Genomic DNA, 27,427 nt, shown 5'->3' with positions numbered 1-27,427 from the left:
AAAAAGTTCTATTTACTGGAACACCGCTGCAACGCCAACTTCGTTGTCACCGTGCCAATGTCAGAGATGACCGTGACTGGTCAGTGAGTTTTTGTTGCCAGCGAAAGTTGACAAAAACGTAGATAATTATAAATCAATAACTCTAAAAACTGAGATTATCATAAGATGATCAGTGTGTTTACACAGCAGAAAAATGGTCAGTAATTCAATCAATATGTCAATATGTTAACAGGCATTTGAGTAATCAGATAATGGTCTACATGAGTCAGACACTAACCTGATTTCTGACTTACAACTAGCCAACAAATTCACAGAAGGCATGACATAAATGTTGTGGAAAACTCAAACTTTATGCCGTGCCTTTTTTTTAAATCACACCACTTTACTTCAAAATATGCTGTCTGTTTTTGCACATGCACAGACTGAGAAATCTGAAAGAAATCAGAGTAAGAGTTCAGATGCACTAAGAAATCTGATTACTGAGTTAAAATCCGACTCTCTTTGTCGGATTTCTTAATCAGATTTCTAGACCTTACTCTGACCTGGAGTTTACATGACCATTTGAATAATCAGATTACTGTAGAAATGCGATTATGATCAGATTATTGAGTGAATGTAAACACACTCAGTGTCACATTTATACCGCCTGAACAATTGCGTTTTCACAAGAAAAAGCTCTATAGGTTACTAAAGCCTATTCTTCTTAAAGTTTGTATTTTATTTGTTTGGCCAGGCCTGACAGGCAATAAAAGAGGACAGGAAAGAAAGAGAAGAAGGGAGGAAAGACAAAAAAAAAAAGAAGATAATAATAATAATAATAATAATAATAATAAATCATAATAATGATAATTAAATAAGTAAATAAATAAATAGAATTAAAAAATAAATAAATAAAAAAAGAAAGAGAAAAAACAAATAAAATAAGTAAATAAACAGACAACTAAATAAAAATAAATAAATAAATAAATAAATAAGTAATGAGTAAAAGCTTTAAGACTAAAATATTTGACACTGCATGACGTACTATTACTGATAAAATTATTTGAGATAAAATAACAACTTGATGCGATTGTGTGGCATGATTTCACACTAATTAATATGCATAATCTTCCATTACTTATACAATAGCCACATAGGTCCTTAGTCACCAATTACATCTTTGGCTGCCCGAATACAACGGAGACAAAAAGATAAGCGGAGTAAATTTGTTTAGTTTTTCTTGAACGTTAATGAAATTAAAACTCACCTCTTTCGCAGGAGCGGCCCAGAAATCCAGTTCCAGAGCAGTCACAGACGTAGCGGTTCCAGCCCTCCCTGCAGATGCCGTTGTTCTGGCAGGGGTTGCTGAGGCACTGCTTGGGGGCTTCCTTTGAGCAGGAGGGTTTGACACCTACTGCCTTCTGCGTCTCAGCCATGCGCCGCACGTCCTTGCTCTGGCCATCAATGAAGAGGTCCCGCACGCAGCCCACAAAACCGTAGTTTAGCAGGGCAGTCCATACCTCAGTGGGAAAGACCAGGCCGGCCTTGTTCTCGGGGAGACCGCCCAGGTACAGGTTATCATCTAGGTCCAAGATTTCACTCTCCCCCGGGGCCTGATACGGGGTCCGGACAGAGTTTACCGAAATGGTTCCTGAGGACAGAAGAGCATCGAGAAGGTTCAGACACAGAGCTGCAGACATGCATCTGAAAATGCAAGTGAAATGTCTCATGGAACTCATACTTAGCAGGCTAAAAGTTCTAGGAGGCATAATTAGTAGTCAAATAGCTTTTGATGTTTCCTAAGTGCAGTGCTTCACATCAATGACACTGCGCATCCTCCTTCAATTTTCTGGCAGAAGTTGGACTTGGCATTTGTGTGAGACTTCAGATGATAAAGGCTGTACTTTCCACTGAGAATGACCATATATTATTATTAACCATAGGGGTCAGTGTTAAGTGACTAATGCAAATTGGAGTTCTCCAAACATCCAAACAATGCTAGACTTAAATAAATAAATAAATAAATAAATAAATAAATAAAGCACCATGTCACTATGATGGCTTTGACAGGCAACATCAGCATTTGTCAGCCAAGTGTGAGTGGCCAACAAATTATGCTCATTTTACTTGCACTCTCTGCCCAACAGCTCAGACATCCAGTGACAGTAGAGGGAGAAAGAGAGGGGGAGAGAGAGAGAGAGAGAGAGAGAGAGAGAGAGAGAGAGAAAGAGTCTACAGAAGTATAAAAGTTCATTGATGCATCATGTATTGATGTGAAATTGGTCATTTAATCGTACAGATTTTGATTTTGTTGCTTGTACTCCTCCACAGTATAAATAGGTGCTTCAGTCAAATGTATGTATTCGGTGTACTTTTAGAAATAATGAATAGAGTGGATAATTTCCATTTTGATGTACTGAATTAAAGCTGCATGATAAATGGTCGTTAAATTATCGTTACCATAATATGCATTTCTGTAATTAAAAGAAGGTGTGTGATGACAGAATAGATCAAATTACACTGTACCTACACAGCAACAGAAGTTTTGTGTTAGGAGTAGTGTTTAACTTTAAGCAATAGTGACTTAACCACTCTGCTACAGAGCTGATTACAAATCACTGACACACATGCAATCCCTTTTAATTACTCAGTTCATCTCATTCCCAGGAGTTGTATTAAACATATCAGTCTTAAGTATACAGTCATACGATCCCCTTAGACCAACATATGGGTCAGCACAAGAACTGTGCATCGGGTACATCATAAAATGGGTTTCCATTGTCTAGCAGCTGTGCATAAGCCTTAAGATCACTAAGCCAAGTGTCAACAAGAGTGGTGTAAAACACTGCTGGACTCCTGAACAGTGTTTACATGTTCTCTGAAGTGACAAATCATGCTTCACTATCTGGCCGTCTGATGGATGAATCTAGGATAAGTCTACGTGGAACGTACAGTGTCAACGAAACAGTTTGGTGGAGGGGGTATAATGCTTTGAGGCTGTTTTTCAGGTGTTATAGTTCTGGTGAAGAGTAATGTTAATATTACAGTGCACAAAAACATTTTAGACAATAAAATGCTCCAAACTTTGTGGCAGCGGTTTGGGAAAGCATGTTCCAGCATTCAAGCAAGGTCCATTGTTTGACAAACTTGACATAAAGGAACTTCAGTGGCCTGCACAGAGCCCTGACCTTACCCTTACTGAACAGAGCTGGGATGTTGATTGCAAGCCAGGCCTTCTCATACAAGATCAGTGTCTTCACTTGACTTCACAAGTGCTCTTTCTGACTGAATGGACACAAATTCCTACAGACGCACTCTAAAACTGTTATTAAAAAACACACTTGGCATGTAAATCAATACAAACTGGGGAAACAAGCAATTTAATGGGCCTATAATTGCACTTGATACACAGGGAGCTCTAAAAATAAAAGCAGTCAATCGAGGAGTCGATGCAGACGAAAATATGTTTAATTAGTGTTTTGAATCAATGTGGAGTTACTCTGGGTACCGACTGAGCGCCGGAGCATGTCACGCTTTTCTTCACCATGTACGAGCTTTGTGTATTGAACCACAGTGGCCTATACTGAGGGTAAGCTGCTGTCTTCCGCTGACATCTATCTTTGTTTTCTTGGCCATGGCCATAAAAAGCCCACAGACAAGGAAAAAGTACGAGGCGAGCTTCAACTACCAATATGACAGACCTGATGCGTTGTCAGGTTACAGCCATCTCACTCTTTCTCTAGTCCAGGTTTCTGTTCTCTCTTTTGTCCACATATTAAACCTTCAGCGATTTTTTTCTATGAGTGACCCTGGTTAATTCCCAATCAAAAGCACAGTGAAGGCTTGTGGTCATGACTGGACTGCAGATAGACTGCCAGGGTCAGGATGCATTATATAAGAACAGTCTGTTCTTTTCTTTGTGTATTTTTAAAATGTTGTAATTACCACTTTATCCTGTTTAAATATTTTCTCCTTTTTCTACTGTTATTTTGTGTCCATAAAGTAGAAAACACACATTTTCTTTGATGTGGTACATAAACATTTCTAGTTTTGAAATTCCCTCTCTAGTCCATACAAGCCATATGCAGTACTGTACGAAAGGCCTCCTTTCATTTATTTAATTTTCAGTTACAATAGCCGGTTAGTGATTTTTAGAGAAGGGGGGGGGGGCAGAAAAGTTTCCTCTCTTTTCACGAGGCTTCTCATTTCAGTTTTTCACAGAAACATTTTAACACCTCCGGAGCTGAGTCTTAGTTGGTTGTAGTTTCTGCGTCTCATGGTTCAAATTAAAACGATACATTTATAAAAACTTAAATTATGTTGAGGTCTGGACTCTGGGGTGGTCAGTCTATTGTTCTTTAGAACACCAGCTAAGGTCTAAGTGGAGTGGAGCTTGATTTTCTCCTCTCTCTCAAAGATGAAATATTTAAGTACTGTTCATCTGATGGGGACCATTATGACAGGTGTTGCATGGCTGTTAGGAGTCCTGTTTTCTTTTTATGTTTTTTATCATTTTTAAGTCGTTTTTCCACTCATTTTTATTTGAATTTTGATTATGCAAAGATTATCTTGTGCCAACATTTTCAGACTGAAAGACTTTTTTTTCTTTTTTACCCAATTTTCTCTCCAATTTAGTTGTTTCCTTTCCCACCTGATAATTAGGACTTCCTCAATCACACAATACCAGCAATGCTAGGAGGGTAAAGGCTAACACAGGCTTCCTCTGAGACCTACAAAACCAGCCACCGCATCTTTTTGAACTGCCATGCAACGTCACTGGACAGCCAAATGTGCTCGGAGGAAAGCGCCAACCACCAGATCTGTTACACCAGTTGATTGCACCACTAGGGGGCCCCCCCTTAAAGACTGTTTTGACTGGAAAGTAAATAAACGAAAAGTGGTCCCTGACCCTTGCACAGTACTGTATATGAAACTGAGATGCAAAAACTGTGTGTTTACTATATTCATTGTTTTTGTGATATCGCAAAGAACACATTTACATACACCCACCTATTCAGCTTACAGCAGTTTAGCCCCACCCACTTACAGTACATTTATACGGAGTGTTCCAACCTGGACTGCTTTTAGAATGAGGCACAATACAAGGCGGCCAATCAGAACAAAGCTCATTTACATGTTTTAATAACACAATAACAAAGACAATGTTTTGGTTACTGTTGGGATGAAGAGAGGTTGGGAAATATAATGTAGGAATAAATTATGGGTGTTTTGGTACACAAAGTGGAAAAAAGTAAAACAAGTACAATGTAAGACGTTTTCCCTTTAAATAGGAAATGTTAGTCCCTGACGGAGAAGCGGCTTAGAAAATGGATGGATGGATGTTAGTCTTACATGTTTTATTTACAGTTGTACTGCACTGTTCTAGAGCAAACACAATGATGCATTTGGAGCTATATTTTTTATTGAAAGGTAATATGCAAATAAACTTATTACTATTAATATTATGATGATGATGATGAAGATTATTATTATTATTAATAATACCAGACAAGAAAGACAAAACTGTGAAACAAAGACACCCACCAAACCATGACCCAACCCCCTGTAGGCTGAATATACATCTCTATTGTCATAGTAACATATAGAGATCCACTCACTTTAAGTGCTTTTGTAAGTATTGTAATCCGTCCCCAAGGAGCCGCGGTCTAACATATTGTACTTCACATGGCTAAACACAAACAGCTCAACTTGACATTCTGCATGCAATCAAATCCAAATGCAGTATCTAGGAGACAAAGTGGCTTCTCTTTGGAGGGGCATCATCATGTCAGATCGTGTAATCTGTTCATGTAACATTTGCATAATTACACATACATTAGTGCCATCTTACATAATGTATTTTTGATTATCCATCTTTGTCCTCTTTAACCCCTTAGCTAGTTTAACATATTGGATAAAATGAAATGTAACATTTCTATATTATTAGGCTATATAATATAAATAATATATAAAAATATATAAATAATATATAGGCTATATTATTTCCCGAATATGTTAAATTTAGCGAATAAACAGTAAATCTGCATTAGAATGTGCAAAAGTGTGTTCTGTGCAGAGTGTATGCTAAATTTTTGCCGCTTAAAAAATAAACAAAACATACATTGACCAGGAGTGACCAAACTTTTGCATAAGGCTGTATATCCATGCTGTTCACAGTAAAATGGATCAGCGTGTGGAACTGATGTCTTCGCTGCGCTAGTGTTTTTCTATCACTAAGTAAAAGAAGCACAATACTACCTTTATTGCTGGATGCACTGCAACAGTTTATGAGCAAGTGAGCGCTCACAATCGTAGCGCAGTTCAGATCACTCAGGCCGTATGATTGATTCATAAGAATAAGGTGATTAAAGTGTGAAGTACGTTCCTACATAAATGCCTGCTTGCTCGGAATGTGGTGTAAGCAACAGCAACACTGGAAAATCACAGAGTAAACCGAATAATAAAAAAATAGCCATTTTTGCCTTGGTATAAAAGCTAACAAGATTTACTGGTCTATGATATTGAGCAAGGAAAAGGGTTTTGAGAAACATTTTGTAATCTATACTAATAGACAAAGGAGGCCACTGGGGTCTTCTAATAGCTTAATGATTTTACAGAAATAAAAACACATCCCTGTAATTTTCGTATTATTTCACAGAATCATCATGCTTCTATAAATTCTAAGCTTTGCAGTAATACTCATTTGTTTGGAAACATAAGGCTTAAAATCCTGAAGAATCCAACAGAAAATGATCCAGTCAAGACTTTTTTCTTTGTGATATCTACGTAGATACATAACAGCGAGTGATCCCATTGGTTAGGACTTCAGGAGCTGAACGAAAGGCTTAACATGTTAGATGAACTACCAACATCATTAGTAACTGAGAGTGGAATCAACCAATCAGGCTTTGAGTTACATATAAATCTACATATGAATCTGAGAATGATGTTTACCATTAGCTTAGAGCTAATATATTACTGGAAATCTCCTAGGGGTGCAAATAAAACGAGCACTGTACTGTACTGTAGTGGACTTCAACTGGGTTTTGACACTTATGACCTGAACACAAGGTCCAACCGTCACCGACTGCCACGCATACGACACAGATGCCGCAGAGAGAGATCAGGTTGCTGGAATTTTCCTTTAAATAACTGGACAAAGACACATTTCTTATTGCTTCGGCTGTGCACATTTGATGTGAAATGAAAAAATGACTACGAATATCAAAATGTCAGCTTTAATTTGAGGGTGTTAGGTCACTGGCTCACACTGAAGAAACTACATTATTAAAGAACATCAAATCCACTAACGTCTTTCTCACGTTGATAAGCATTGAGTGAAGAATCATTTCTGGACGCTGAAAAAAATATGACCAGATCATCTGATCATGCTTTCACGTTTTAGCCTCTTAATCAGACAGAGCCGAGAGAAAGAGAGAGAGAAAAGTAAAATGCATTCATTTGCATTATTCTTGAAGTGACAGAAACAATGTGATGGTGTGGAAATCAACAGAGGATGGCAGTGGCAGAATCTCAGTGTCAAAATCCACATCCAACGTCAACTCACTTGGCTCCATCTACCTAGTTATTATGAAGAAAAAGATCTTAAGATCTCATTTACTGTATGAGCAGATTCTTCATGAACTATTTCAGTGGTCTTAGAGACGATGGATAAATGGTCCACATATGATGGCTGTGTGGATTCGATTTCATTGGCTGCCTCGTTTTTTGCTCTGATTCAAAAGCAGTTCATTCTGCAACACTCCTTATAACTTCAATGTGAACGGGCAGGGCTAAACTGCTGTAAGCAGAATAGATATGCATGTATAACTGTTGACTGGGGACTGTAAATTGGATTTCTAATAATATGGACCCATTAAAGTAACATCAATATCAATTCAGAAATCATTAAATGGTCCTTCTATACAGCACCGTGCTGGGGGCTTGTTTACTGTGACTGCCAGGAGAGGACTCGAGATGAATTTGATCCCCGATACTTCTAGTTAAGCATTGTCTCGTGGTCACATTCTCACTAAAGGCACTACAAAAGAGATTTCACTATTTTGCAGAAAATGACCAGCACATTATGTGCCTCCTTTGTCCCTGTAACATGAGTTGATGGATGACGGCAGCGGCAAGTTGACCTTGTAGGTGGAAAGAAATCTGGGAGGCGTTGCGTAGATATTTGGTTTTATCAAAGTGAGCTGTTTTCACCTTTTGCTTTGGTGAAGTATAATTGTGTCGGGAAGAAATTATTGTCATTGTTCCTTGCTTTGGTAAACCAGAGAGGACCATATAGACTTTCTATGGCTTCAGAGATTTTTTTTTTTTCTAAAGATTTCGGTGAAATTTGAATCCCTGTTTGTTTAACAGATTCATCATAATTGTTACATTGAAACTCCAGAAACACTGTAGTAATACTCTTAATTCATTGTTACGTCTTGGTTGGAAACAAACGGATTATATTCTTAAAGCTATTATGATACAGTCAGGATTTTTCTCTGCTTAGTATCTAAGCAGATACAGCCAGGGGATCTCACCCATTGGGAATGCCTGCTGCATCAGATTAATCACTAGCATAATTAAAAGGGGACCAATTTTGTGAGGAAAAAAACATCATCTAGACCTTCTGGAAATCATAGATACATCACTAATGGTAAATACAAGTGGTAGTCTAACCAGATTTCTGTGAGTTGTTGGACAGAGAAACCTCTATGCCAGTTCTCTTTACTGGAAGGGTCAGTGTGAAACTGATACAGGGCAAAATATCAGCTAGAATATTAGTCTATTAAGAACTAAAACATGCAATGTCTTTTACAAGGTTCAACTGTCTGTGTTTAACCTAAAATGGCCAAAAAACATTCAGGTGAATTGCTGTTACTACTACATAGGGGTGCTAGCAGACATTAGTATCAGTGTGGAGGAGTTTCTGACATTGACAGCCTGAACTGAAGGTCTAACTCTAATAGTAACAGTTAACCACTAGAAACCAATGCTCTGATAGCCAAAAGTATGGAGCTAGACCCTTAGGTAAGGATACTCAAAGGTACCAGCGTTTAAATGAATCGCCAGTTGTAGTAGCATCTTTTCCATTCCTGTGTCACCTTCTATAAAGTGGACTGTCCAGCTTACGTTGGCCTACTCATGGCAATGACTTTGTATTCATAACCTTGCAGGGTTTGTTTTCTTTCTCATTGCCTCTCATAATGTTTTCATTTATTGTGCTGCATTTATTGGCATGACATGAGCTTAATTTCTGCAGCAAATGCTTCTGAACAGGCTGTAGTTCAGCCAGCCATAGTTTAGTGCTTTGGCCCGAGCTGGTGGGCTGCGCCAATCATTTAAATTTGTCTGGCCACTCTTATCCCCTCTCCACAGCCATATTGATAGTCCGGCTCTTTGAAGTTTTTAATTAGGCTCGTTTAACATGAATATGCCTGTGATGTCCTGGCCCACACACTCACACAGGGGTTTTTTTCATGCTGTTTTGTTTTTTTTTGGCAACTAAAAAAAGTCACTGGAGATTTTGGATTTTGTGAACTACAAGTGCAAGCCATCAAGTTGCTGAATGTTAACTATTTGCAGGTTATGCTGATCTATGGCGTAAGATATGCATTAGAATTTAAGATCAAATTGTTATTGAAATACTCAAGACATGGTGTTTGGTGTCCTAAGGTTACTTCCTCATCTCTCTATGGGACTTTTGAGGCTCAAACAGCAAACACACATTGAAAGCATGAGTTTCCAATGAGGGGGAACAATCTTGCGAGGAAAAGAATCTTACTAGGCCTTCCGGACCTTCTGGAAACCCCTAGGGGAGCTGGCATGAGAGTCTATTATAAGGGTTTAACTTTTGTGGCTCAAACTGAAGTTTTAGCCTTAACAATCCTCAGAAGTCTCACATGAAAGCCTCATTTACTATTCAACGTTTGCTATTATTCACAACCACCCCCTAGTATGGGCTTGTGACAAAGCACCTTTTCTACAAGTGCTAGTTGGACCACCTGTTCTTCCTCTGACAGACCCACGACTGATAATTCTCTAAAGAAAACCAGTTATCGTTTCATTTAGGCAGTGACAGACTCGTTGCCTGGAGTCATTTCAGGCCATCCTCTCTGGATGCGAATGCGTTTGTTCCGTCATCTTCCTCAGACCATGACTGCTCATTCTGACACTTCTGGCTTCAAACTTCTACTTTCTGTCTCCATCTCGTGCTTTCAAGTTAAAGTGTCATGGGTCGGTGGTTAGGAAACAGCACAACAACCCTGGCCAGCTCACTGCCCACACAGTAAAAAATAAACTACAAAATGTTTCCTCAAACGATCACAGCTAAAGCTTTTAAATTACCCAAGTGGAGATTAAGATAATAAACAAGATTAATCACTTCAGGGGAGAAATCACAATAATTCATCTTCATTGAAAAATTCAGAAGCTGTAAATGTAAAAGATGAACAAAAAAAAAATCATGCAGTTTTTCATGATTACAGCAAAAGACCACTACTAGTAGAATCTGGATGTAGCAGCACAGCCAACTCAAATCATGAATAATGCTATCTACAAACCAAAGTTTGGAAACGCCAACTCTTTATTGTTAGATTGCGCACACGTATGGAATTACGCAGCAATCAAACAAATCTTCTATATTAGATTCAGAGTAGACTCCACCGATGCTTCATTCATTATTGAGGACATTGAAACATAAAGGTATTCAGAGAGGTTTGATGTAAAATCGTGCATTTTAGAGAACCTTACCGACTGATTTCCCTATAGTGGTGGCGATAGGTCAACAACACAAATATAGCCATTTTATTTGTTGTCCAGGATGACTCCTGAACCAGTGTGTGAATTAAGTGGACCAGTGGACCATGTTGGAGTCTTGTGTGTAATGCTGATGATGGTAAAATAGGTTTTTAGGGATTACGTCACCTTATTTTTCACTTATACTTGCCATGCATGAACTTTTAAAAAATACTCTAAGTCAAAGGCTTATTGCACAACTATATGCCTTCAATCATTTCACATTTTTCTGTGAAGTAGCTTCAAGAGCAATTCAAATTCTTCAGATGTCTGGTTCCCATCACTAGCACTGTGAACTATTCAAACTCAATAGGACTCTCTAGAATGGAGCATTTCACACCAAACACACCAAATCACTTGTTTACAAGTTGTTTAGAATCAATCTTCACAAGTGAATCATGTGCATTGCTTTATTTATTGGTTGAGAGGCGTTGTAACTGTGCTGTTATTTCGCCACAACATCACAGGTTTTTCACAAACACTGTATCACTCCGCTGAGATGCTGTTGCTAAGCAACGAGTTTGACAGCTGTAGGAGATGCTCAAGCCATTTTAACGTTTTTACTTCTCACTTTGCGCACAAACAGAAAACGGATACTTTTAAGGTCTCATTTGACCGACAGCCGATTTGGTCAGACTCTAAAGATGAGACAAGACTAAATTCCCAAACTGTCAGTCAGTCTGTGTGGAGCTGGAGAACAAACTGCCGGCTCTGCAGCGAGTGGGTGGAGTTCGTTACTCTGACGTAGCAACAAGCTGCTTGTTAAAGAACTATAAGTTGGTGGAAAGAACTGCTAACATTAAAACATTAAAAGCCACATTCACAGCTCAATTTGTTTCTTCATTTATTTAACTGTTATATAAAAGCAATAGAACACACAAGGTTGTGTTATCGCGATATAACATCACAGCCTTGGTGTTACGTCTAACACACTCATATTCTATTACTTAAGTAACAGACGCTACCATGCTTGACTTATTATGTACCTTGTGGATTTTCTTATTTAATTATTCAAGCTTCTGCGCTGTCTATTGGTTAAAATTCTGCACCAATTTGTATCTGCTTAAACTCTGTTGTAGAGAAGAATTGCCATTTACTTATAATGGTAACAAATGGTTTGTGAAGTAGTTGTAGGTGATTAAACTGTGCTAATTATGGAATTGCCTCACAGCGAGGAGGGCCTGGGTTCGAGTCCCCGATCAGGGTCCTCTCTGTGTGGAGCTTGCATGTTCTCCCCGTGTCTGCGTGGGTTTCCTCCGGGTTCTCCGGTTTCCTCCCACAGTCCAAAGACATGCAGTCAGGCCAATTGGACATGCTACATTACCCCTGGGTGTGAGTGACTGTCTGTGTCTGTCTGTCTGCCCTGCGATGGACTGGCGACCTGTCCAGGGCGTATCCTGCCTTCTGCCCGAAGACTGCTGGGATAGTTTCCAGCACCCCCCCGCGACGCTGACGGAGAAGCGGCTTAGAAAATGGATGGATGGATGGAATTATGGAATTGTTAAAATTGATAATAGTTGGCCAAAAATAAATTCTGGGTCTATTTTCCAACTTCAAATTACAAAATGCTTCCTCTTTTTTTGCTCACTGTTTTTATTGCCTATAATTGGAATCACAAAATACTAAACATTCACTCAACTTCCTAAAGAATCAACCATCACTCCATGCGTTTTTAAAAATGATTTTGTACTGTGCCAAAATAACGTATACGTAATGTCATAATTAATTGAATATCAACAGCCATTTCCTAAAAAGTCCTTATCCTAATCCTAATCCTAATCAGATTGAATCCTTGAGAGAGCACAGATTTACACCCATAGCTGTAACAACTCTCTGAAATTAAAAATCTCTGGCCTGCCAGCTGACCAGAGCCGGCCACCCTGCCTAGAATACCCCTGACCCAGGCCAGAGTAGCTGCAGCTGCCGGACAGCCCTGGTCTCCAGCTCTTGGCAGGCGCTCCGGGGCCCTCGGCCAGACACGTCCCCCCAGGCTAGAGCTAACGAGCCCACTCCATCATGCTCATTACTGGAGAAAGTTCTCATGTACCAATCCCAGCCCTAAAGTACTAAGGCTGAGCAGAAGGTGCACTTTTCAGTCCGAACGACATGTTTCTTATACGACGCCGTATCCATGGGACAAAAATGTTGATTGTTGGAGCAGTTAGCAAAATGTGAATATTGTAAAAATGAGGTAGGCTGCGCTTTCATTCATTATGGCTGGGAGAAAAACTGAAAATAATCAGAATACTGATTCTTCTTGGAAAACAAAGCGATTACACGTAGATTACATTTAAATGAGTTAAGGAAAATGCTTCACAAGAGAAACTAGAAAAATAACTTTAAAAACAGCTAAATGTGACATTATTATACATGTTTTCTTATAACAGGACAAGCATATAGATAGGAGCAAAACAACTGAAAATCATTTTAGATTCAATATAACATGAGCTAACGCCGATACAAAAACCCTTAATGCACAAAATATCTAAAATGCATGAAAAATGTAACAACCATATTTACTCATAAGCTCCTGAGAAGGATCCATATTCTTCTAATTGTCCTGAACATGAGGTATGAACATAATGGAACAGGTTTTTGCTTCTAGCTGTCGTGAGCTAGGCATGTTAAGGTTGTCTCCAAAGAGCAGGATATTGACTAATCTCATTGGTTTCCTAGCAGAGTATTGACCACTTGGAGCTATTCCCACACAGTTGCACTCTCAAACTACTCTTCCGGAGAAAAATGTGTTAACAAAGTTGAGTTATGGCTATTAAGTCGTAAAGTCCAATACTTTCTCCTGAGAGTTGAGTGATGTGACACGGAGAAGCCAAAGGATTGATCCCCCTGAGGCTAGGAGGAACTGCTCATAGACGGCAGGAGATTTTAGTCGATATTTGTGTTGGAAAAACAATGTCAGGGAGAATGCTGAAAAATGAGAAGCAGCCACAGTGACGGGGACTTCTAAACAAAGAAGCAATGAGAAAGACAGGTGACAGAAAAGGAGAAAAACACGAAAGAACAAGCTAGCAAAACAAGCTAGCACAAAGCTAACAAAATGGCCACAAAGTCGCTATAAAAGACCGCTGACAAAGCTGAGTTTCTAGGACTAAGAGAGGATGAGGCCTATCTTTATGATTTGATCCATGTGAAATGGTCTCATTAGAGCATAGCATAGGCATTAGCTTTACCTCCGCATAGCGTTGACTTTCATCTCTTGCTACTTAGCATCTTGGCCGGCCTAGGCCTGGCGCTTCAACATGTGTTCAGAGAGGATTAGCCAAATCCAGTTAAGTTGAGGCTTGGCATGTGTGTACGATTTGGTTACAGGCTAGCAGAAGCCGCTGCTCCATGCAGACAAGACTCTGAATACTGTGAGCACCGAAGCTGGCTGCTAGCCACGCTCTCTCCCTTAGCAGCCACTGCAGGAGGGTCTCTGAGAAGCTGATCTAATTGAGCATGGCTAAAACACAATGTCTGATGCTACTAACCCCATTTCCAGCACGCATATGATTGGGCTATTCGTACGTGAGCGAATTCATTCTTGAACGTACCTCTTCTGAAAGCCCTGCATATCGAACATCACATCCATTGAAATACATGCGCGCTTTGGTTATCTAAACCTTGCATGTACAAAGCTAACAGTAATCTTCACTTCGAGCCCATGAATTAATCCTGCAGAAAGTTTCCAGAGTTTACTTTTATGTCCACGCCTGATTAAAGTGTGATTAAGCCGCAGGATCGCCACTCTAGTCTAAGCGCATTGAGACTCGGCAGGTGGTTTGGAAAGCTGAGGATGCTCCGAGGAAAACATGAACAGAAGACCGGAGCTACTGTCACTTGATGTGGGATGGAAGTCGCGAGAACTTAAGCAGGTTGAGTAACGTCAAAATAAGAAAATAAATGAAGGAATTCATTCTGGTTATACACTACTAAGCAGAAGTCAGAGACCATCCTTCATTGATTTAATTTCCAGTCAAGTATTATTAATCATTTTCCATTAGGTTTGCCTGATGGGGTTACAGATAAGATAATCCACTTACAAGAAAAGGGGGAATGGTAAAGGAAAATAGGTGAAAGATAGGTGCCTGTTTTGCGAGTAAAACCCGCAACCAACTTCTAAGACTGAACTTTGGAGGCGTGGAAAAATATCCCTGAGCATTTATTTAAAAGACTGAAAGCAAATCTGAAAAAAAAAAAGAAAAACTATATAGTGGACACACTAAATACTGAAAAATCTGATAATATATTTAGTTGTTCATACTTACATGTACAGGTGTGTGGAAGGTATTTGCACCTTTTGTCTTTGACAAATTTAATATAAGTATTTAATAATAATTTTGTTGATTTTCCGTGTGAAAATAAGTTGACATATCATCTACAGTGGACACATTTTAATGCATTTTAATGCACACTCACTGCCCATCTGCTGAGTTTAACATATGGGAAAATGTGGCCTGTGCACACATTATGGCAAATTTGCAGAAAAATACCATATGTAAGTTTATTCACTACAGAGGATGTTGTAACCAACACTTCAAAAATCAACAAAACATGGAATTTTTCTGCTGTGCTCTATAAGCCGTTAAACGCCCCATACTCTCTGGGTCAGACCTGGCTTGCGATTTGCGTTGGTTTCAGTCTTAAGTGAAATGTGCATTGCCCAGAGGAGGACAGTAAACTAATCACCTGGCCCTGCTTCTGCTGCACCTTCTGAGGATTACGTGCGAGGCGTGTATTAATAAAGCTTCTGAGAGGATGAAAAGGCCCAGTGCTCCTCACACTTTGTGACTCACACTCTCCAAGGACGTGTGTTTAAAACGTTACTTTCATGTGATGCATTATTAATCAGAAGTCAAAGGTCCCAGGACGAACAGAGAAAGTTTTTTTTTTTAAAACCACAACAAGCCAGTTGCTAGGGGACATGCACAGATTCAGATATAAACTCATGCAGCAATACCCCCTACACACCATAACAACCATGAGATTTTCATTGTTTTCTTTTAGGATCTTTCTAGGATCCAATCCTTATACATCTCTGTGTGTGAGTATTTATATTAAATAATATCGATATCATTATTATATAATATATAATATATATTATATATTATATATATAGAGAGAGAGAGATCAATTAATTGGTCTAATTAAGTATTTAGAGCTGTTCATCATTAATTGTGTTAACATTACGTGTTAAGACACATATAAGGCAGTACCTGATCATGCTTTACATATTCTTGTTGTGATCCACCCTCTCCTGTCTCCTCCCTCATCATTAGTGTGTCCAGCTGTGCACAGTATATTTCCCCTACTTTCCCAGGTGGTTTCTACTCTTTTCTGTGCCATCAGTTGCTCTCATGTTTATTTGCTTTTGTCTGGCGTAATTTACATCATGCTTTGTTTGCCAGTGTTTGTATAATAAAAGTATAATAAAACTGATCAACTCACACCTACAGAGGCCCTGTCCTCTCGAACCAGCACAACACACACCAACACACCACTACCACTACCACATCAGTGTCACTGCGGTGCTGAGAATGATCCACCACCCAAATAGTACCTGCTCTGTGAGGGTCCATGGGGGTCCTGACCACTGAAGAACAGGGTAAAAGGGGGCTAACAGAACAGTATCAGAGAAACAGATGGACTACTGTCTGTAACTGTAGAACTACAAAGTGCAGCTATACAGTAAGTGGAGCTGATAAAATGAGCGTAGAAACAAGGAGGTGGTCAAAATGTTATGCCTTATCAGTGTATTACTTACATATCATTTGTAAAGCATTGTAAAGACAATAACTGCAGTATATAAAATGATTCTAATATGCTGATTCCCTGCAACTTCACATGCTCAAAATAATTAATAGTATCATATGAGGCTGAAAATAAGCATTAAGAAATGTTGTTTACGTACATGCAACCAAATTGGTTTCATACTGTGGAAAAAAGTGATTCCAATTTTTTGAATGGTGATATTACAGAGTATTGAAAATATGAGCTTCTTAAAATCTGTATCCGTTAAATTGTCTATTGCTTTATTCTTCTATTCTATCTACATGCACTTTTCCTTTGGGACAGCAGTGTGCAGAGTACACCGGTGTTGTTCCGCATTTATCAGACAAACAGCGAGATCAACAGCTTAGCTTTTATCAAGCATGATAAATGGAGCTACTCATACCATTCAGAGAGACGGCACGGAATTTACATGATAAATATCACAAGCCTCCTGTGCTAGCTTAGGCTGTCAGAGGCTACGTTACAAGAAAACACATAAACCTGGATGAGGGTCTGTTGTAGAGCTGCGCAACATGAGGATATGTCATTGGTATCATTATAAATTATGCCATGATATTCTTTTCTGAATATATCAGGAATGGTGTTACTATTTCTAGAACACTGAACAACTGCGGACATATAATATATCAATTATAGAGGAACCGTAAACAACAACCTGCGCATAAGCTGATGTCATAATGAGCTGACTGGACGGGATTTCTGAGCCCTTTCTCCTCATTTTATTCAGATATTTTACCAAATCATTTTACCTCCTGTTCCTGCTCTAAGATTCAGGATGAATAATCAAATAGTAGTTTATAAAAAGACCATCACAGTCATATACAATAGATCGCTGTTCATTTGCTGAATTTAACACAATGGGAAAATGATCAATTGTAAAATGTGGCCAGTGCAAAAGTAACAGCTCGTTTTAAATCTTATATTAAAAAATGTTTACCCCCCCAATACATAGAGTAAAGGAGAATTCTCATATTTATGATTACGCTGGTTGTCTATGTGAAGCTACACTGCCATCTCCCAGCCTCAAAAGGGTCTCGCCCTTCTTGTTGGACCAGTTAAATGAATGTATACCACGATTTGGGGTCTTCCCTGCCCTGTCAGCTGGGGAAGTGTGTGTGTTGTGGGTCGAGTTGTTTATTGTTGATTGGTGCATTTTGTTACTATTCTAAAGTGTCCCTAGATTTGAGAAATGAATGCATTAAAATTCCATCATTAATATTATTATTATTAATATTATTATTATTAGTAGTAGTAGTAGTAGTATCATAAATTGTGAAAGCATCTTCAAATATTGTGATATGATCCTCATATCTCACACTCTTAGTGTAGTCTAGTTATTGATTTTGTTTGTGAATGGTGCGGATGTCTCGGGAGAGACTAGGCAGTTTCCATCACACATTGTCCAGCTTGCAAGTTCTAGCATGGGCCCAAAAAAAGAAAACAAACAAAAAAAACAAACCCACAAATAAGAACACTTGGGTCACATATTCAAGGCGGGAGGAAAAACAGGCTGCAATTGCATTATCCTGCATCTCAAGTCTAGCACAGTTCAGTAACAGGCTTGGTCCTCGGAGAGCTCGGCTGCGGTTTCCATAGCAACGCAGGCCGAGCAGAGAGACAGAGAGGGAGAGAGAAGGAAAGAATTTGAACAAAATAGGAGAGATGTGGGATGAGATAGAGAAATTGAGAAGAGTGAGAAAGAAAAACGAGAAATAGATTTGGAGTGCGATTGGATCAGTGAAGATGTCGCTCAGAATGCAGAGCATTATCCTTTAATAATGAGATACTTGCAGAACTATGGCCACTGAAGTCCCGTCCTTACGGCCGACTAAAATAGAATTTATTAATGCTTAATGCGAAATAGAACGTTTTAATCTTTAATATCGTTTCGCGTAGCTTTTCATGCCGATGTGGCGGGTTAGATGCTGGTGGATGAGATTACGCTTCGGCGAGCGTTGGGGACAGGTTCGTTTCACTGAAGGTCTGGGCTGGGATTACGTCTCACTGTGGGTGGATTTCGTTGTCAGTCAGTGTGTGAGGTGGGATTATGCTTTCTGTGAGTGTGCAAAGAGGGATTCTATTTCAGCAGGTGTTCGGAGTGGGATTAAGTTTAAGTGAGAGCTTCAGACTAGACTATATTTTAAGGAAGACATAAACACGCGCCGTGTAATGTGATTTATGGCCAATACTTGGATAAGACAACAGGCCAATTAAGCGGCTTTGATTTTTTTTCGACAAATTTCTTCAACTGTCCACTTCGTTTGGTGAAACTTACTGGATTTTCTTGCATGACACTCATCAGGGAAAGAATGCATCAGGGTCAAAATACAACAACCTAAATAAATGCTGATTTAGTGAGTCAGGACGATTTAATTCTATAAACTGGACAGTTTATTAGAAAGCCTTTATAGTTCCATCGTGCATGTGGACTGAAGCTTATCTGTTGATGCACAATCTATGTTACCCGTCCTCTTCAGCAAAAGTCACTTTGGTGGTCTGATGACAAAGCTGCTCTTAGCTGAATATTTTTGAGTGGCGGACCACTCTTAACCTAGCTGTGACACATAAGTGCGAAAAAAGCAGCAATTCCATGTCAGATTTGCTGGGAATAGTCCACCATTCAAATATCTCTTCAACAGCAGTGGTCCAAACCTGATCAACGATGAACAGGGTATAAGCTGGAAGAGAAACTAAGCAGCAACAGATGAGCTATAGTCTTTAACTGTGCGTACAGTAAGTGGCCAGTGAGTGAAAGCACAAGGTAGGTGTTTCTAATAAAGTGGCCAGTGAGTGAAAGCACAAGGTAGGTGTTTCTAATAAAGTGGCCAGTGAGCGGAAGCACAAAATTGGTATTTCCAATAAAGTGGCCAGGAAATGGAAGCAGAAAGATGGTGTTTCTAATAAAGTGGCCAGTTAGTGAAAACACAAGGTAGGTGTTTCTAATAAACACAAATGTAAATAATTTTTACATAAGTATTCTTATTCTCTCTTTATGCCTTAAACAGGTCGTTAAACAGGCTGTTTTTGTTACTTTGCCTTTAAGACTGACACATATAAATTACCCTTGTTCTGATTGGCTGCCCTGTGCCTCATTCAAAAGACCTAGTTAAACCGGACTGGCTGAGTCTAACCTGCTGTAGACTAAATGGGTGGACATATGTAAATGCATTGGTTTTAGTAACATCACAAAAAACAATGAATTCAAAATGGGCTGTTTTGCAGCTTAGTTCAGATACATGGACTGTATGGAAAAGAATGGAACATTTTGAAACTTCCCCTCACAAAGCTTCTACATTTGGCGTGAAAGCACAGCTACCAAGTCAAAAACAAACAAAAAAAAAAGAAAGAAAAAAAAGCTCAACACTATCCTTGAAGCTCTGTGTCAAACAGGGTTTTTGGAGAGAGGCTATTGAAGAATTACTTTTGGTTCCCCAAGGAACCTATCAAAGGACGGTTCTTCAAAACATCGGCTTTGTGGAATGCGTAGAACGGTTCTACAGGTAATATTGGTTCTACGCTAATTAAAGATTTTTCTTAGAATCGTACATACAAGCCAGAAAGCATTAAGGAGCCTTTATTTTTGAGAGTGCACCTCAACATAAGCTGAGAACAGAAGTGTAGTGGTCTGACTTAAAGAGTCCTGACATTTCTACAGGCAAAGTGCCAGTTTCCCACCAGTGCAGAGACTCAGGTCCTCACTCTCCGTGTGGCTACAGGGGTAATGAAACGGCTAATGTGATTTCCCGCTCTCGAGATGGAGTGGAAAACATGGTTGGTGGGGGCGGATCTAATTTGCAGTGTGACATTGCGAGGCCTTGGCCACGAGCGCATGCTAACAAATTGCTGCTTAGATAAGCAAATCAACAAGGAGCTCTGTGCCAGCACGCCGGGGCATGGAGGACACTCAGCAGGAGAAAGGAGCCGGCAGATCCACGGCAGCTCAAGCCCGAAGACTTCTAGACTGATGATCCCTCACCTGGCCGTAGGGAAGCTCCAAACGAGTAGCTCCATAAAAGCCGGCCAGATAAAGTGGGATGTGAGAGACCTGCTCGGCTTCATTAAAGATGAGAAGGTGCTGAGGCACAGATAAACTTGAAACCCATGTCTCTGAAATGAGTTCTACACGACGTGACTGCGATTCGGTAGGTGAGTCACAGCACCTTTACAATATAAAGATGGTGTCAGTTTTGCCTGGGAGCAGAAAACGGTAACATGGACTGAATGAAGCTGCTTAGGATTCTCCCCGTTTCCATGCTCTGCTCATAAATTACTCCTTTCATAGCAATTGTTATGCCAAGCTTTCCAGAACACCTGCAAAAACTCTATTCAACCGATTCGGAAATCGTAGTGAACAGCTCAGTTTTTAACCAAAATACTCACATTTAAAGTGCATCACACTTCTTAAATAACATGTTTTGAAGGTCGCACTGGCATTTATTCATCAAAGTTGCGTAAAAAAGCTCAGATTTAATTTCCATAAATGACAAACTACTCTGAACTAAACTAAACTGCATCTGAATCGGAACTTTTGTATGACGTGGAAGTGCCAGCCCACCAGCACCTCATTTACATATCATTTACATGAAATGCCTTAACTCAGATGTTTCGGTAGGAGGCAAATAAAATGGTAGCATTCAGTGGCTCATGGTTGTGCTCGTAGACAGAGTTTGTGGTGCACTGCCGCCCCCTGACCATACACTGTTAGAAACAAAGGTACCATGCAGGTACATGATTCGTTCGTCAAGGTACAAACAATGAAATGTACCCTCAAAGGTGCAACAGCGTTTTTAAGGTCCAACTGTTTACCTTAAGTAAGTTTTCCTAGTGGAAAAGCAAACTTTTGTATCTTTTTATAAACTAATGTTTTAAAAACGGAACAATAAAATAAAAAGCCTGGAGGCGAGGCAGGGTGTGTGGAGTCAGTACAGCTTAGAAAATATCATTTCAATAGATTCAGGTTCAGTTATCTTCCCTGACTAAAGGTACTGGGATGTACCCCTGAGGGTCCCACCACAGAGACAAGAAGGGTACTGCCCCAGACACAGTGTCGTACCTTTTTTCTGAGAGTGTACTTTATACGTATGAGATGCTTATGCACTAGCTGTTTTTGCCTTGTGTACAAATCATTATGGTTTTTAATTGTTATTGTTATTATTGGTATCGTTAATGAGTAACAAACTTCAATAATAGTTTTGGGTAATTCATCGCAAATTAAGCATTTTTCTTACAGGTTGTTTAAATTTACACTCAAATTCACAAACTTGAGTTTGATCACACACAACTCTGAAGATGAAAGGCCTTAGCAAGGGTAGTTTATATAACCACTTGAATAATAGGCTAGTGATTGTCTTTTACTGCCTTTTAGCTGCAGTAAACATCCTCGAATGAATCACTCGTGAACTTCATATAAACTTTGGGTGACTTGTAATATCTTCAGGGTATGTGAAGATCTGAAGTCTTTCATCACTCTCTGCTATTCTCAGAGAGCAGGATGACTTTGCTTATACAGCTTGAGTAAATATACTGTTATGTGTCTTTTTGCCATAATGTTGGAATAATAATATAACAAGGATGACACTGGTAAAAATCCTTCAGAATAACCTGCCACAGTTAGGCCTGTTGCAAGTTTCAGCTGAAGATGAACTGCCACATAAACGGTTCTGATTACTTTTTTGTTCATAGCATGTAACTTTTAAAGTGCACGCCTAAAGTGACCAAATCTTCTTCCTCACTGTTAATATGTAGCAGCTGACAGCTGACAACAGAAACAGCTCATGCTTAAATAAACCAACCTTACCCACCACTGCCTTCTAAATGGTGTAATGGCATCAAGTCAGAAATGCTGTTTCATAAGACCCATAATGTGCATCAAATCTATGCTTTTTATTTACATGTACTTTCCTAAACCCAGCTAACGAAGATGCTTCAAATCGTATTATTTTTCTTGCAATGTCATTAATTGTCGTAACCCCCCCCGCCCCAAAGTAATTCTGGAACATTTCAAGTGGTCAATTTATCATAGAGTCTTCAAGCAATGTAAAGCGCAGCTGGAGTTTTGAATGAGGTTAAAAAACCATTTTTGAGAGGTTTTGTTCCAGCTGTAGTGATGTGACAACGATAATAATTACAGAAAATGATTTCAGTCAGCTAATAATGATAATGTAGCAATTGTGATGGGCTAGCCTTTGTAGGTAGCTGTAGTTCACACCAACGAGCAAAGTTGAAAGAGTTTAGCCTATACTTTTGACCTTTACTTCTAAAACTAACATTTTTTGTTTAGTCCCACAAGGTTCAAATTTAGGGCTTATGATTTTTTTCTTTGTACATCTGATTGGGAAATACGAGATCATTGTTTATATCTACGCTGATATGCATTTATACATTTCCGTTCCAAAGGCAAACAGCATCATACCTGATCGCCCATCCCTCTGAAAGTCCACGTGGTACCACTCTCCATCGTTCACCTTCTTGTTAACAGCCCGTGTCTTCGTGGTGCCCGAACCCATGTCCAACAGTAGGTACAAATGACCATCTAGCATCTCGATGGCAAAGAAGTCCACCTTGAGCGTGAGGGGGCTCTTGGCCTCCTTGGTCTGCTGTTTGGGCAGCCCATGGCTGAAGAGAAGAAGTCCGTTGGGTTCTGTGGTGCGGAAGTCAAACGAGATGGAGCCGGTCTTCTTAGCGTTCCATTTATGTAGTGTGATAAAGGCTTCTGGTGTTTCGAAGGTGATGGGATCCAAAGTGGCTACGTTTTCACACTTGAAGGGCACCACACCATGGATCTTCATTTTGGGGTCACCCTGTAGGGCCAGCCTGGACAGCTCCAGCCGGACATCGTTGTTCTTGTACACCACCTTAGGAAAAAATTGCGAGCAGCAAACAAAAGGGAAGAAAATCAGCACATGCAATAAAGTTTGCAAAACCAGTGAATCAAAAGAAAATCATCAAATCCTCGTCCTGGAACAACATCATAATTGTGCTTGCAGAACTTTGGAGTACATTCAGTTTACATGAAGTCGGAGTAATTTCAATAAATACGCCTTGAGACTTTTTGATAAATAACTCAATTTCCTATAAAATAACATGAAACAAATCTTCTTCTTAAAGGTGTCACGTTATTGCAAGCCAACATACTGCTCATGTTTTAAAACATCTTTTGTGAAGGAGGCTTCCTCAAACATTTGTTGGACTGCATATCTGTAAACATGAAGTCATGGCTGACTTTACAAACCTCCATGAGGTTTTAATCTTTGAATATTTATAGCTTTTGAAGGTGAACCACTGTTCATGACTATGCACACACGACGCGAACCTGACTACACAAAAGCTTATTTAAGGAATAAGGCCAAACTGTCACTTTTGGCCACAACTTGATAAATTAGCATACGCAGCTGGACAGTGTGTTGTGTAGAGGAGCCCAGGAAGTAATGACGGCCAATGGCACCTTGTTTGCCTGTTTCGAAGGACTCCGACATAACAGGCTGCCTGCACAGCTGAGATAGCCTATGTACAGCCCTATGTTCCCTGAACAATGGGATATTTTCAGATCCACACAATTAAAGCTAAACAGTAGCCAGTAATAGAAATAGACATGCATTATATTTTCCGTTGATAATCAATGCGAATATCAAACACGGCTCGATGTACTGAACATTGTAACATCAGACTTCTTTTTGTGCCTCCATTATAAAAAAAAGGCAAGAAAACATTCTTGACTGTGCAAGAAAAGATAATGCTTCATTTAATTGAACAATAGTTGACAGTCTTCATTTTGACTTCTGTTTACACACAAATTCAAGGCACAGTTGCGTTCACTCAGTGGATGTTACTGCAGCTCTATAATGGCCATATGATACATATGGTCATTCAGGGAGATTCTGACAATTCTTAAAAGATAAAACAGATAAAACAGATTCATCGATTAATCAAGAATAAATATAGTCACTAGCTTGATTCCGATTTACATGCAAATGAATGGCACAGTTGCCTCTTTTCCACATCTCATGGATGTCACTGCCGCTCCATAATAATCAGATAGATAGATTTCATCCAATTTCAACAAAGTGTACAAAATATAATTGTGCAATTATTTGAAAAATAGTTACTAGATTCACTGATTATAGAAGAAGTTACTTAGTTCAGGCAGTTTGACTGGTATTTTAAGCAAATCCATGCCACAGTTGCCTGTCTTTTCCTGGTCCCGTGGATGTGTCAGTGTGGTTCAGCACAGCTCTGGCATGTCAGTACAGATCCTTTCAAAGGTGCGTAAGAGGGACCCGCTGTCAATCTCCTGTGGCACAGATAGTCTCTGGCATGTCACTGCAGTGCCCTTAAACCTCCACCTGAGCCTCAGAAATCTCAGCAAGCCAGTCAAGAGACACTCAGCAGAGGCAGCGTACCCAACAGGATGCAAACACCTTCAGGAAAGAGCAGCTCCTGAGAGCACGTTCCCGACCTTCATGAAAAACTGGGTGGGGTGGAGGGGGCATCTTTCACTCTGACAAGCACATTGTATGTGTGTGTGTGTGTGTGTGTGTGTGTGTTTCTGAGTAGGTATGTGTGTGTCACGAGCCAAGACGTAATAGGAACACACAGCTGAGCGCACCACAGGTGTAGATGACCCAGATCTCTCCTGAGGGTTTGAATTGAAACGCGAGGAGATGGCTGGAGGATTTTTTTTGCACCAACCTCGTCTCAGAATTAATATACAAGCACACAGCTCAAGCAAGCCTTTGGGGGAAAGGAGCCCCAGAGATGCGGAAAGTGTTCTTGGGAAGGTCGTAAACAAAATATTGCAAGCATCTTTGCATCTACTTTCATGAAATGACCACGGCCTCACAATTTCCTACCCAGACGCCCATTTTAAGGAGCTACAATATTCTGGTAACTGATAATATTGATGATGTACTGTAGTTTTATGTAGTAAACAATATAGTTAACAGAGTACAACTGTTTAAACAGTGCTTTACTGACTGTTTGGTAGCTGTCAACTGTCAAATTTCAGAAATTCAAACACCAGGAACTCCATTTTTTATGGTGGGCAAGCAAGAGGTGACGTGAGGTCAAATCCCAGAACTGTTGGGAGGTATCCCTGGTTTTGCCCTTGGACATAGCACCTACTTCCATTATGACCCAGGTGGCGCTGCTCTGCTGTCAATGCTTCTCCCAGACTGGGCAGAGTTAGGCAACAAATTGACAAATCACAGAAAACTAAGTATTCATGGGGGGTTTGCTCATGTTAATTAGCTCTTTTTTTTATTTTGCCTAAATGCTCTTTAAATAAATAATTCTTTTGTGTTATAACACGCTGTCCTCAATTTAGATTTGGGTGCATTTTTGGTAGGGAACTATGGGCCGATGCTGATAGTTTTAGCCAATATTATTCATGTACACATCTGCTGATACAAATACAAACGTCATATCAGTAGACGGGCACATGTATCAACAAAAGCATTTACAGCTGTAAAGCGTCCCCTACAGCATTCTGCTCTTCCATAGCTCAATGAATATGTCAGCAAATATCAGTTTGAAATATCAGGCAAGTCCAAACATCTGTCCAATGCTGTTACTTTGTCAATTATCAGTTTACTTAGCAGTCGGCGTAAAGACATAATAATAGGAAGTCCTAAATATTGGTGTTTAGTTCAAATCTGTGCGGTTTTCAAAGTCTGTCTGCTGATGTTTTGATTGGCCTCTAAAAATTACAACTGGACACACTGACAAACACTGACATTGGTAGGATGCAAAGGAAAACGGTCAAAATGGTAATGAGACATTTCACCCGGAACAACACAGGCCCCACATCTCCGGTCTGTCATTCTGTCAATCCTACGAATCCAATTGGCTGGTGACTGGTAAGCAATCCCAATGCTGCGGTTTCACATCCTGAATTTGCAGAAATCCATGGCAAACTACAGGTGAATATTTTACGCAATAATTTTGGGTGTATATAACGTTGAGGTGTTCTTAACTGAATGGAAGTGATCTCGACTTCTCAACTGCACAGCACATCTACTCAGACAAAAGCCTCTTTTCTGCAGACAGGATTTGGAAAGCATGGTCTTCCTAAGCAGTTTGCACATAGTGAGGGAACTGGAGCCTCTTTCAAATCTTCACAAGTGCCACATTGATTCAGGAACAGTTTTTACAATAGCTGGTTAAGTTCAGCATTCAGACTACAACTCTGTGACAGTAATATAACAAGCTGTAGATACGGCAAGGGAAGAAGCATTAGCTTCTTGTGCGAGGCCTTTCAGAAACAGAGGAGGTTATAATTAAACCTAATGCCTCATCATACAGGTCCACAGATGCACGCTTCCTACTGGAATTGAATATTTAATGTGCTAATAATCAAGGATTGATGATTAAGGGCTAGTGTATGTTTAGTTCATAACAGACAATCACGCGGCTAATAAAACTGTAGTGTACTTGGCCTTTATGGTCATGTCGGCCCTCACAAATTGTTGTGTATAAACCACCTTCTAAAAGCAGTCCTTTCTCAGCACTGCACTGAATGTACTACAACATTACAATGTGAAGGCACAAGTGAAGTCCCTTTAATCTGCAATGATGCAGACTGACACAACAAAAGTCTCTACTGAAAACCTCAAAGGTCAACACTGTCCTCTGCTATTCCGTCAACAGGAACTAGTTTGAGTAATGTCGTGAGCTCTGTGTAGCTTGGTTCAAACACAGGCCTATTAATGCTACGGCTCATACCACCCATCATTATGTTAAACGGCATCAGTAACATTAATAACAATAATTTAAAAACGCCTAATTAAAATGGAACAACCTTGCTAAATAAAAGTCAGTGCACCTAAATAAATAAAATGCCAATAATGCAAAATAAATGTCAAAG

At 39.6% G+C, this 27,427-nt stretch overlaps 1 protein-coding gene across 22 annotated transcripts in view; it reads right to left on the bottom strand.

Annotated features, from left to right (window-relative positions):
* LOC108443646 (neurexin-1a-like) overlaps positions 1–27,427 on the bottom strand; it is a 537,123-nt gene that overhangs the window by 316,474 nt on the left and 193,222 nt on the right. For all 22 annotated transcript variants that reach the window (XM_037532641.1, XM_037532643.1, XM_037532657.1 and 19 more), the window contains 2 exons: positions 22,979–23,420; positions 1,247–1,630 (listed from right to left, as the gene is read on the bottom strand). In XM_037532641.1, coding sequence (XP_037388538.1) covers positions 1,247–1,630; positions 22,979–23,420 — 826 coding nt within the window. The remainder of the gene's footprint in view (positions 1–1,246; positions 1,631–22,978; positions 23,421–27,427) is intronic.

Source organism: Pygocentrus nattereri, chromosome 22 (assembly GCF_015220715.1).
Source record: "Pygocentrus nattereri isolate fPygNat1 chromosome 22, fPygNat1.pri, whole genome shotgun sequence".
NCBI classification, from domain to species: domain Eukaryota; kingdom Metazoa; phylum Chordata; class Actinopteri; order Characiformes; family Serrasalmidae; genus Pygocentrus; species Pygocentrus nattereri.
This window is presented reverse-complemented; position numbering and strand designations above follow the sequence as displayed.